Here is a 13,263-nt window from a genome sequence, read left to right as displayed (position 1 = left end):
TCCAGGCTATACTCCCAGACCTATTTTATTTTTATTTGGAAACAAGGTCTAACTAAGTTGCTGAGAGCCTTACTAAATTGCTGAGGGTGGTTTTAAACCTGCAATCCTGCTGTCTCAGCCCCCTTACATACTTATGTATGTAGGTACTGGGATTATATACATGTGCCACCAGGCCTGGCTATAATACTAATTTCTATCATAAACTTTAAAAAACAAATTTAGAGTCATGAGCATATATTTCTGTATATATAAAGTTCTTAGATATACTTGATCAATAACTTTCATGAGAATCTTCTCCCTGATAGATTATTTTAAAATAACAAAGATATCACCTTTTTATTTAACTAATCCGTTATTCTCAGAACATTCCTAATCTTCTTCTGTGGTTTTACTACATCTTGTTATAATTTGTACAAATATGTGAAATTTTATCAAGGTTATAGAGTCAGTATTTTTAAGTGGAGTTCAAGCATTGAATACCCTTTGTGGTTAATTTGAGGAATTTTCAAGAGAGTGCTTTTGACTATTTCTAACTCATACATTAGATTTTAATTAAATCTTAAAAGTAAGATGCAACTTCACCATATTGTTAGGTGAGCAGGAAGATGAAAAGGATATGCTACTGTACATATGTGGTTCTTTTCCTTAAAGAAGACATAAAAAGATAGTGATCTAGAGATTAATTTTGTGTCAGATTGCGTAAAAGTGGTCAAGAAAACAGAGGTTCATGAACACAGAGGTTGTCAGGTAAGACTTTGTGAAAAATGATAAACTGCAAAGTAACAGAGGTAACAGGATTACACGTGCCTCGTCCTCCTGTTGTGGCTAGAGGCTGGTTACACTATTAGCACCAGCCCTGATGGGCAGAGTTACCTCTTTTGTCTCTTCAGACTACACAGTCCTTGGCTAAACTGAGGAGAGCGGTGTCCCAGAAGGATGATGAAACAAAGAAAGGATGGGTTTTAGACTAAGGAAAAATAGAGAGTCAGAATCAGACCATGATCCAGGAGATGACTCAAAGTGCTAAAAGCAAGTAGACATTTAAAGAAACATGTAAGTGGGTCAAAAGAGCAAGGCAGTCATAAGACAAAGGAGACCGAAGAAAGATCTCAGCAAATCTCTGGAATTGTGGGCATGTAACTGTGGCAATCCACTCATGCATGGTTGAGGGTGTCTTGATGGCCTGGAGCTAATGCTGGAAAGTAAACAGAAATAAACCCAGAAGAAGAGCAAAAAACATACAGGCAAAGAGAAAGCAGGCCTCACACAGATGCAGAAATGGCCACAGTATTATCTGAGGAGAGAACCCTCACCTCAGACTAATAATACATGGTGGATGAATGAATATCTGAAGCCAAATCTGAGACTATCTGCATCAAAACTAGGAGAAATGTTGTTGGAGAAAAAGGACCAGGACAGATTACCAAGGCTTTGAAAGCCAGACAAGGGAATGTAGTCAAAACGTAGTAAGAGAAGTTTGTTTAAAGTTGGCTAAAAACATTCTTTTCATCATGCAACCCTCAAAGACAATCCAGATAACAACTCACAGCCCAGTGCAAAATTAATTGCTGAAAAGCTCAAATTATAATTATTATAATTGTAAATACACATCTATAATCATTGTAGAAAACATGTTCTCTTCCATTTTCAGCTCCATGGGATAGCATTTTTGACTAGAAACTATTGCCTGACAGAGCTATATTTAAACAACAATGCAATATTTGAGATAGAAGGTATGTCTTAAATTTCCTTTGTTGATTGAATAGATTTTCAAGTAAGTAATAGCTTTCAACTATGGTAATTGTTAATGACATACAAAAATCTGTTTTTAACATTTCTGTTGAAGATATGTGACAAATTTATTTTTAGATGTTTCTATGTACATTTCATTTCAAGAAATGTACTGTTAGATTGTTTTCCGTATTTAATATTATCGTGTGTCTTAATGTTATCATGTGTCTTATTCAAATTTAAAAAATTGTGAGTCAGGTGTGGTCGCTCACGCTTGTAATCCCAGCATTTGGGAGGCTGATACAAGATGGAAAAAAAGTGTTTTTTGTTTTTGTTTTTTTTTTTCAGTATTTGGAATGGAGCCCAGGGGCATTTTACCTAGGAGCTACACCTCCAGCCCTATTTTGTATTCTTTATTTTGAAACAGGTTCTCACTGAGTTGTAAGGGGCCTCACTAAGTATCTGAGGCTCGCCACGAACCGAGATTCTCCTGTCTCAGCCTCACAAATGCTGGGATTACAAGCGTGTGCCAGCACACCCGGCCTCAAAAATGTGTTCTTAATGTAGAAATTTTGTCTTTCTCCAAAGCAGTTAAACACAAACTAAATATTGTGGAAAACAATTTAGCAATACTTGAGAGCATTAATAAATATTAAACATCATGGAATCAAATCACCATAAACTTCAATACCCACCATAATTTCACATGTCATTAAGAAAAGAAATACAACAAAGAAAGAAAATCTTATCAATTAAACTATAATGTGACTTTCAGATTCATCTCACTTTGATTTGTTTAAAAATATAGAAAAATGTGCAGTTTAGAAATAACAAAATAATATTAATATATGGTTCCATATTGTAGAAAGAAAATATTTAGCTGAGCAATTTAAAAAGCATTGCATTGGATGAGTAATTACTCCCTTGATTGGCATTAAAAATCGAAATAACATTTGCAAACACACACACACACACACCCCACAGAACCAAAAAAAAAAAAAAAAAAAGAAGCCCTCTAACTCAAACAAGCAAAATCATTGTTACTAAAAAACAAGTAAAATAATAATGGGAAAACATTGACCCAATATTCCACATTGCAATCAATTATTTGAATTCATATGCTTTTGTTGTATGCTTAACAATAATTCACAATACCATTAATGGGCATTTCTCTTTTTACTAGCTATAATATATTCTTTTGTTTTGTTCAGTGAGCATGTCTAATTAGCATTAAAATGTTTATTTTCACTTGTTAATTTAAAAAGTAAATAAGCTGAAAAAATATATAAAATCTTGTAAATTTTTAATTTTTTTTAGGCCTGCACTATTTGCCTTCATTGCATATACTCCTGCTACACCACAATGAGTTGACAAGCATTGACGCAACAGTGAAGGAATTAAAGGGACTGCTAAATCTGAAGACCCTAAGTAATAATTTGTACTTTTATACGGTCATAAATTAAAATAGTAATAACACAAAATATTTTTCCACTTTTGAAGTTTAAGGTTCATTAAAAAGCAATGTTTATTGCTAAAATACCTAGATGTTCCTGAAACATAACTAGCTTTTATTGCTTTTTAAGGCATGTTTTTAAAAGAACTGGTAGAATTATTTGTGCAATGATATGGCATGCAAAAGAAAATGACAAAACTAACAAAAGAGGATGCACATATTTAAATTTGATTTTTGTTTTACTCCACAGTATGCTTTAACACATACTATATGATTTCATTTATATGAAATACCCCAAACATCTATGCCGTATCTATGGCACATCCATAGATACGGCAACACTTAAAGATGACTATACTTGCCGGGCATGGTGGCACGCACACTTGTAATCCCAGCATCTGGGAGGCGGAGACCTGAGGATCCCGGTTCACAGACAGCCTCAGCTACCTAGTGAGGCACTCTGCAACTTAGTGAGACCCTGTTTCAAAATAAAGAATAAAACTAGGGCAGGGAGTGTAGCTCAGAGGTCAAATTCCCCTGGGTTCCATCCCCAGACCAGCAAAAAAAAAAAAAAAGACTATACTTAAATAGATGAGTGTTTGCTTAGAGCTAGAAAGATGAGAGAATTGGAAGATGATAACTGAAGAATGAGAGGTGTAGGGTTTCTTTTGGGGATGATTTAATATTCTAAGTAGACTAAAGTGATATGTTTCACATCTTGATGAATATACTAAAAATGCATGAGCTGGATATTTTAAATAGATTGTGTGATATGTGAAGCACATTAATAAAGTAAGTTAAACAATTTTAAAAAAGAGTAAGCTTTTTATTTTTTAATTTTTTTATTGGTGCATTGTCATACATCTTAATGGAGTACAAGATGGCGGAGGCACACATGCACACATCACCCAATTAGGCTTTACCAGTTCCTGCCCTATTCTCTCCCCTTCCCTCCTTCTCTTGTTTTGCTTAGTGATTGACACTGATATGTTTGTTAATGTATATCATGTGAAACTTTCACTACAGTAAGCGACACATTTCACTCATATGTACTGAATCATACCCAAAAATGAACTGCCTTCAGTACTAAATAAGTCTGTCTGGGAAGGGGTTAAAAAAATAACAGCAGTTCCTACTCTGAACATGTTTATGGCCCTGAGGGTTAATAAATGTGTACACAACTGCAGCACAAAACACAAGACAAATGATTCAAGGTGCATCAGGTAAGAGACCTTCAGGCCAATGAGTATACTGCAGACTTCAGAGTTTGGAGACTTCTATATGTTATGAAATAAACATTTTTCCCCTGTTTATTTTCTATTCATTTTTCAGAAATGCCTGGATCAGTATTTTGAATACATGTAAACTAGTGCTGATGGTGAAGATTCTGATCAGATCAACTTAGTTCTTTTGTTCTTCTTCTTCTTCTTCTTCTTCTTATTATTATTATTATTATTATTACTCTTTTTTTTTTTTTTTTGGTGGTACTGCGGTTCCTGGAAGCCCTTCTACAGTCCCAGACCTATTTTTACATTTTTATTTGGAAACAGGGTCTCCTAAGCCAGCGTGCGCGGCTGGCTTCGAACCTGCGCGATCCTCCTGTCTCTGCCTCCCAAGCGTGGGGATTACAAGCGTGGGCCACCACGCCCGGCCTCTTTTGTTCCTTTTAAATAGACCATATATAGTTACTAATGCTTCTATGTATTTTCATTATCACTAACATCTACTCTACTGAGGAGAAATGATTCCTGTGTTTTTAGGTTGATTCTTTAAATCTAAATATTAAAATCTCAAAATCACACCAAGTTCATGCTAATTTTATTATTATTTTGTGGGCATAATAAGGCTACCTACTGTAAGTTTTTCAAAGCTTTCTGATATTCCATGAGAGACTTAAAATTGGCCCAAATATTTATCGTGCTCTTCTATGCTGAACAAATACTTCTATGATTAAAAGACTAGTTATGCTAGATCTGGAACTATCATCTGTGTTTTTCTATAAAAGAGGCTAATAGCTACCTCTGAGAATTACTTTAAAAACTGAGAGAATGCTGTAAAACACTTCTTAAAAAATATTTTTTACCATTAAATGCTATTTTGAAAGCAGCAACAAAAATAAAAGTTGTTTATTGCATATTATTTAAATAAGATAATAAATTAAGAAATTGCATATAGTCTAGAAATTCTGCTAAGTAGTAAACAGAAACAATAAAATATTAATATTTAAATAATAATCATTATAGTAACATGTTTGAGTCTTTCCTTTTGAGAAAATGCTTTCTTATATTCTCATCTTTATCTTATATTTACATATAAGCTATACAGAGATCTTTACAGCAACCTTGTAATGTAATTAAAGTATTTTCTCTTCAGTGATAAAAATACAAGGCTCAGAGATTTATCCAAGCTACCAAAAAATGTTGAAACTTAAATTTATGCTTTGTTTTTATTACTTGTTTACTTATTCATTACATATTTACAATTTATTCATTCAGTCAATAAATATTTATCACACATTCACTTTATGACACTCTACTAGGTAATAGACTCTTAAACTGAACAAACTATTTGATCAATTTGCTACACATAAACATTCAGTAATTTAAGCAAACTTATGTTATAAAACAACATTAAGAGAGTAGTAAACAAGGTTGGCCTAATAAAATAGGAATATGCCCTGAGGTGCTTGGTGCAGAGTTGAGTGGACTCTGAAATTCTTTCTATGCCCTACTTTTCAAGGGTGCACATGAAGTCAGGAAGAGTGTTGCAGGCCTGTAATCTCAGCACTTGGGAGGTTAGTGTAAGAGGATCACAGGTTTGAAGTCAGCCTCAGAAACATAGCAAGACTCTCAGCCCTTATGAAGACCCTGTTTTTTTGAAAAAAAGTACTGGGGTTGGGGGGTAATAGCTCAGAGGTAGAATGCCGCTGGATTCAATTCCCATTACCAAAAAAAAAAAAAAAAAAAAGAATGGGTACATGTGTGTACATAATTGTGTCAGGCCTGTGGGAGGGTAGAATGACCTTGTCATTCTTTGAAGGCCAGCCTTGTAATATACCAGCCTTATTATTACCTGTCATGACAGTTAAATCAAAGTGATGAAATTCAAGTTATACCTATAATTGTTCTAACTTGAAATCTTGCCACAGGCTTACTTTTTTTTAGAATGGAGAAAATGGTATGCCCAATTATAAAAAAAAAAAAAACCTGAAAATTCTTGATAGCAAATATTCACACGTTGATCCCATGCTTCGTTTTGGTTAAATATATTACATGGAAAAAAATGTTTGTACTTACTAGATTACTAATATAACATTGTTTGTGCAGTAACATCCTCAGATTATGTTTCTATGAGCCTCATTTGCAATCGCATTAGATTCAGCTCATTAGGTAAAATGAGAAAACCATGTGTTTTCAAATACTGTTGTAATTTTTGTGTTTTCAAGTGATAAAAGCATATAAAATTCTAAAACATTATTAGTATTCCACTTCAATGACAAGTTCTTCAGAGGGTGAGAAAATAGCCTGGAGGGCAAACCTCTAATCCAGTTCAGCATCGCACCCTCCACTGGCATTTGTGGGGGGGAGTGCCAAGCGATTGCCCAGGAGCCGCATGGCAAAGAGTGAGCTTCAGGGAGGCCTGAACCCAGCAGCAGAGTGTGAGGTCCTGGTAACTGGAATTCCTGTCAGGGGCCCCACCTCTTCTCTCCAGGAGGTCTATCTTTCCACACCCTCTTTTCCCAGCTCTATTTTCCTTGTTTCTTCTCTCCAAAATCTTTCAACATCAGAATCCACATGTCTAAGACCCACTTCATGAGAGAGTTGCATTTGTATTGAGATGAAATTTGTATTCCCCTACACCTTAGCTAATAGCTAATCACCCAAAGATTTAAGATGCACCAAATTCCAGTTTGTTTCTAATATTGTTGTTTATTTTTAGTGTACTTTGTTTTATGTAATAAAGTATGGCTGTTATATTAAATAATAATATGGCAATTAGTAAGAGTGTACTAAAAATAAAGATGTTCTAGATATATTCTCTGACAAAAGCTATCTTACATCTGTTCTTTGATTAATCCAGTTTTTCCAAAGGATATTTTCCCTTCCTTAAAAAAAAAAAAAGAAGGGTATCTAAGGAAAATATTTAGATGCAACTTTTAAGAATGATGTGAAAGAAATAGTATAATTCTGGTACCAGGGTGCTTATTTTCTTTTTTTCAGTTGCAGAGAAAACATCCTGACCAAAAAAAAAATTTTTTTGATTCCTTTCTTTTACAAATTGTGCTAAGGCAACTATAGCATAGAAATATACATTTGACATTAAAAAAGGACCTACTTCAAGACTTTAGTCTTCTTACCCCCACCCTTAAAACAAAAATTTTCTTTTTCTTCTTTTTTTATACTTTTATTCATGCATCCTAATTATACATCACAGTGAAGTTCAAAGTGATACGAACATACATGCACATAGCACTTGATGTTCCCTCCAGATCTTAACCCACTGCCCCGTCCCTGTATATGTGAGTGAGACTGGTAGTGACGCCTTCATATATAAACTTGATATTATTTGAACTGTTTTTCTCATCAGACCTCCGTTGTCCCGTTCCCATTTCCCTCCCCAAACCTCTTTCACTCTGGGAACACCACCTTGAATGGGCCCGATCTTGTCTTTACTGTCTCTTTTTGAGTACTAAGGGGAAAAATATCACCAGCAACAAAATGTTTAACCCCTTTCTTCTGCTCTTAAGCTTTCATTCTCCTCACTTGGCTCAAATTTTCTCCATGTTTCATTAAGCTGTGCTGTTGGAAAGTATCTTCAGAGTCTTCTATTTCCTAATTGTTAGGACCTGCTTCCTAGTGGAGCTTCCAGAAGTGACAATTGGTGTTGGGGCCAGGAGTTCGCTCTTTTAAGAGAGTCTCCATGTTTCCTCAGATGCTGTTCTTACACATTCTCTACTTTTTTTGTTTGTTTGTTTGTTTGGTGGTACTGGGGTTCCTGGAAACACTTCTACCTCCGCATTACACTCCCAGACACCACACACACACACACACACACACACACACACACACACACACACATATATGTATTTTTTTTTTTTAATTTGGAAACAGGGTCTCTTAAACCAGCAAGGCTGGCTTCGAACCTGTGCGATCCTCCTGTCTCTGCCTCCCAAGCGTGGGGATTACAAGCGTGCACCACCACACCTGGCTCATTCTCTACTCTTGTCATCAGCAGTGGATGGTACCACTGTTGATGACAAAGAGCCAAGGGTGAAGATGGATGCTTGGAGGTAGGGTTCGGCTGTGATCTCAGGGGACTCTTCTTTGGAGCCTCTGGACCTGTAATGCCTAAGGGGGAACCAACTCTTCCATACAAGACAATTCACCAAATAAAAGAACCAACAGCTTCTTCCACTGCTGTTTATCTAGAAGAGAATGCTCTGATCCCTCTATTCTCTTCATCTCCTGCTTTATTCTGTTTGCCTTTTGAAATCAAGGCTGATTTCCATATTTAGTAAAAGCATGTGTTGTGGGTGGCCCACAGACTAGAGTTAAAATGAGATCATGATAACATGGAGACACCGACCCGTCTAAGTAAACTTGACACAGAACTTCATAATCTAGGTGTCTAATCATTGACAGCTGAACCTCCTTCCACAAGCTATTATGCATAAGCTTTTAATTTCTCTGTATCATTTCTCCCACCAATTAAAAGGTATACTGATCTCTTATTAATTACATAAACTTTTTTCAAAGGTGCTTTTAAAACATTTGGATCCAGTTGAGTGATAATTTTTTTAAATTCTGCTTTCAAAGTTTAAAAAAATTTACTGAAGCCAATTATTTCAATGACTCTATCTTCTTTTTCTTTCTCTCTCTTCTGATTCATTAAGAAGTATCTCCACAAATATGACTCATGTAACTCCAGCTTGTGCAGTAAGCTGCTGGAGAGACATTTTGATATATTATTGGGAAAATGTAAATTGCTTAGACTCTGAATCCCAAATTAAGATAAGCAAGACAGTGCTGGCGCCACTGAGGTGTACTCAATAAGTAGCCTGGAGGAAAGGTGGATTAAATAGTATTAACCTATTGAAAGTGAAAGTGTAAGCAATTTTGCTTCATAGTTTCTAAAGGAATGTGCTCATACATCACAGAAGGCTTTCAGAACATTCAGACACAGGAAACTGATTTCATATCTTAGAAACTTAATTTATGGTAATTTTGGTAGCATCTATCTAAAACTCATAAATCCAAAATGTTAAATGTTTAATAGTATGGAAGGGGGAAAGAGAAAGTTGAACATAGGATTGCTTCCTTCTAAAATTTAAGAGCTAGCAAGAAGTGAAAAGTGATAAAGATGAGATGTCTTTCAAATTATTTAGTTCACTTTACTTTTTTTTAAAGTTAATGTAAGCAAGGGCTGAGCTACCAGTTCAGTTCTCTGACTTTCTGTCACTCAGATTTTACACTCAGATGAGACTGAAGAGTGAACCACACCAAACACACATGGTTTTAGTACCCAGACACCTTGTCAATAAATAATAACATGTAAATCTAAAGTTAGTGCTTTTTTTAACTGGAGCTAGAGCTTTAAGTTTACACAGAGAAGTTACTTAATGAGGGATCAGGAGAAAAAAGCCAAGAAAAAAAAGTTAAGCAGTCTTGTTTTCCTAGGAAAAAAACAATATAAAGGTATCACTACCAATCTATATGCTATATACAGGGGAGGGTGGGTGGCAAGGTGGGACCTACAAGGAATCATACCAAGACCTGTATGCAAGTCTGTCTGTGTGACTTTGAACCTCATTAGGATGTATAATTACAATGCGCCAATAAAAATATTTTTAAAAGACAATATGAAGGGTACACAAAGAGTAAACGTCATTGGGAGCTGTTGGTACATTTTCCATTAACATCACATGCAAGGGCCAACTGACTTCCAGCTGCTCTAATGTAATGCAGGGTAATGAGGTGTCAGATGTGATTCCCCAAGACAGTAACCACAAAGCAGACTTCTGCACTAAGACATTTGTGACTTTTTCTTCCTCCTAAATTCTCATTAAAAACAATTGTGTTTTGTTTTTATATCCTTGAAGGGTATCCTTTACTTTCTCTGGCTCAGACTACAATACATGATCCCTGTGGATTTTTAAAAAATCTGTCCTTATTGCTGGTGTAATATACATCCGTTCTATTCCCTATCCTGTAGTTATAATTATTTGTTCCAACTTTAAATTCCTTCTCTTTCAAGAAAAAAATTCAAACCCTTTTTTGTCTCTTAAGAAATCTTGAAATTTTCATTTCATTTTTTCTTTCATGTCCCCTAATACATATGTCTTTCCTTCCTTTTATATTTCTTTGTTGCTCCTGGTCCCATGTTTTCTTTTATGCTTTTCCTCAGTCTTTGTTATACACCAGGTGTATTCCATTGCCTGCTTTGCTTTATGTCCCTTTAAAGTTCATGTTTTCCACTGGGAATAGCCATATATAAGGATTATATTAGCCAGGAAAAAAAAAAAAACGTGTGCTTATTCAACAAATAAAAGAATGTTTTATTGCCTACAGAGGAAACATCTAGATTATTGATTTTTTTTTTTTTTTTTTTTTTAGTTTTTAACTAGTTTGCTAACTAGTTTGTCTTTTAAGCATGCCCCTTCCAATCTTTATGTTGCAAACATAAGTATTAAGTTTTGTCTGGGTATCTAATGCCTAATATTATCATGCATTTACTAAATTTCTCTGTATTTTATGATTAGTCTATAGCAATATTCTTAAATTTAACATGCGTAATAAGAGAGCTGCATTTTGTTGATGGGTGTTTTCTGCAATAGCTGGAGCACTTTCTGCTACTGCCATCTAGTGGTACTCCTTGCTATGTGTATTTTTTCAGGAGTAGTTTCTAAAATTTGCATTGAAACTGAATCCAAATAGCTAAAGATACCCAACTGGAGATCATAAAAGCTTTATTTCACAATGTATTGACGTGATTCTCTTTGAGATTATCTAAGGATGAGTAGGCAAAATATTTTACTTGAAAATAAAACCCTCACAACTTGTAGCTAAAGATTATTTTAAAATGTACCTGCATACTGATTCCTGAAGGAATGTGATGGCCGAAGTGCCAGGAGCTCCTCTGCAGGATCATTACATATCTTCACACCAACACACCCGGATCTCTGAGCTACAGTGTGTCTGGCCAAAGGCAGACAAGACTCAACACCCGCGTCTGCTCAGCTCTGCTCCTAGTGAGATCTGAAGCTGCCAAGGCACTTACCTATTCTAAGCAACTCCAAGTGAAAGGAGAAATGATATCAGCACAGTGTGCTGCATTGCTACCCATCTCCCTGGTGACCATTGAGACTAGAAGAAGACTCCCTGGAGATACTTTTGTCAACCTCAAGAATTTTGTAGAGCTGATAGCAAGTTATTCCTTTTCATTTTAATTACAAACATTTAAATTCCCCCCCCCCATCTGTGACAGATTTGGGTCAATGAAATATGCCCAGCACCTACTACATCCCTAGTAGATAGCAGAACCCAGTAAATATTAGTTGAATAAACAAATCTTTTTGGTACAGGAGTTTGAACCCGGAGGCATTATATCACCAAGCTATGCCTCTAGCCTTTTTTATTTTAATTTTTTGAAAAAGGGTCTCAAGATGGGTGTGGTGGCACATGCTTGTAATCCCAGCATTTGGGAGGCTAAGACTGAGGATAGCGGTTCATGGACAGCCTCAGCTACTCAGCGAGGCCCTTTGCAACTCAGTGAGACTCTGTTTCAAAATAAAAAGACTAAAAAATAGGGCTGGGGGTGTAGCTCAGAGGTATAATGCCCCTGGGTTCCATCCACAGTACTGTAGAAAGAAAAAGAAAAGAAAAAAGAAGAAAAGATAAAAAAGAAAAGGGTCTCACTAAGTTATAAAGGCCAGTCTTGAATCTGTGATTCTCTTGTCTTAGTCTCCCAAGTCCTGGAATTACAAGCATGTGTCACTGTGCTCAGCAAATAAGTGAATTTAACAGCTAGAATAATTAAGTGTTGCTCTGAATAAGAAAGGATTTAATGAGACCACTGGCTTGATATGAAGCAGTTTTACATATACTTATGTTGTACATGAGACCTTCAATTTCTTCTATTTTATTAACTGATAAACTAATTTTTAAATCTGATATCTTATTTTGAATTCTCTCATTACAGGTCTATACCAAAACCCTTTGTGCCAGTATAAACTATATCGTTTATATATAATCTACCATCTCCCTGGAGTCGAGCTGCTTGACAGAAACCGTAAGGACAACTCTTTCTTGTAGAGAAATATTTGAAAAGCAGTCTTGTAACTCAGTGGTTTAAAAAATTTAACACTAAAAAAATCAAATTAACCAATAAAAAAGTGGGGAAGTGAACTAAACAGTTGCTTCACAAAAGAACTACAAATAAATAAACAATAAACATAGAAAAAATGTTCAACACCATTAGGAATCAGAAAGATACGAATCCAATTAGAATGGCAATCATCAAAAATACAAACAATAATACATGTTGGTGAGGATGTGGGGAAACAGTAACTTTTACACACTGTTAGTGGGATTGCAAATTAGTGCAGCTATTAGATCAGTGTAGAGGTTCCTCAGCAGACTGGGAATGAAACCATCATATGACCACCTATACTACTCCTTGGAATCTTCCCAAAGGGATTTAAGCAGAAGATTATAATGATACATGGGTACCCATGTTTATAGCAGCACAAATCATAATAGCCAAATTATGGACCCAGCCTAGGTGCCTGTCAACAAATAAATGGATTACAAAATTATGGGGCATATACACAACAGAATTCTACTCATCCATAAAGAAGAAGAAAATTATGTAATTTGCAAGAAAATGGATGGAATTAGATAAAATTATGTTAGCAAGATCAGCTAGTCACACACACACACACACACACACACACACACACACACACACAATAACTAAGTAAATGGTTGTACATTTTACCTTATATGGGGAAGCTAGGGAAAATTTTGAACTCCAGACCAACGAGGAAAACCTCAGTTGGAGTGGTGATGGAGGTCTAGGAG

The 13,263-nt window shown here is 35.5% G+C and overlaps 1 protein-coding gene across 1 annotated transcript in view; it reads left to right on the top strand.

Moving 5' to 3' along the window:
* Positions 1-13,263, top strand: part of LRRC72 (leucine rich repeat containing 72) — a gene marked incomplete at both ends in the record, with an annotated part of 57,213 nt that overhangs the window by 33,375 nt on the left and 10,575 nt on the right. Inside the window, 3 exons of the mRNA XM_080701178.1 lie at positions 1,652-1,733; positions 3,049-3,159; positions 12,383-12,472. Of these exons, the coding sequence (XP_080557304.1) occupies positions 1,652-1,733; positions 3,049-3,159; positions 12,383-12,472 (283 nt within the window). The remainder of the gene's footprint in view (positions 1-1,651; positions 1,734-3,048; positions 3,160-12,382; positions 12,473-13,263) is intronic.

This window comes from Muscardinus avellanarius, assembly GCF_963383645.1.
Source record: "Muscardinus avellanarius genome assembly, chromosome: 9".
Taxonomy (NCBI): domain Eukaryota; kingdom Metazoa; phylum Chordata; class Mammalia; order Rodentia; family Gliridae; genus Muscardinus; species Muscardinus avellanarius.
This window is presented reverse-complemented; position numbering and strand designations above follow the sequence as displayed.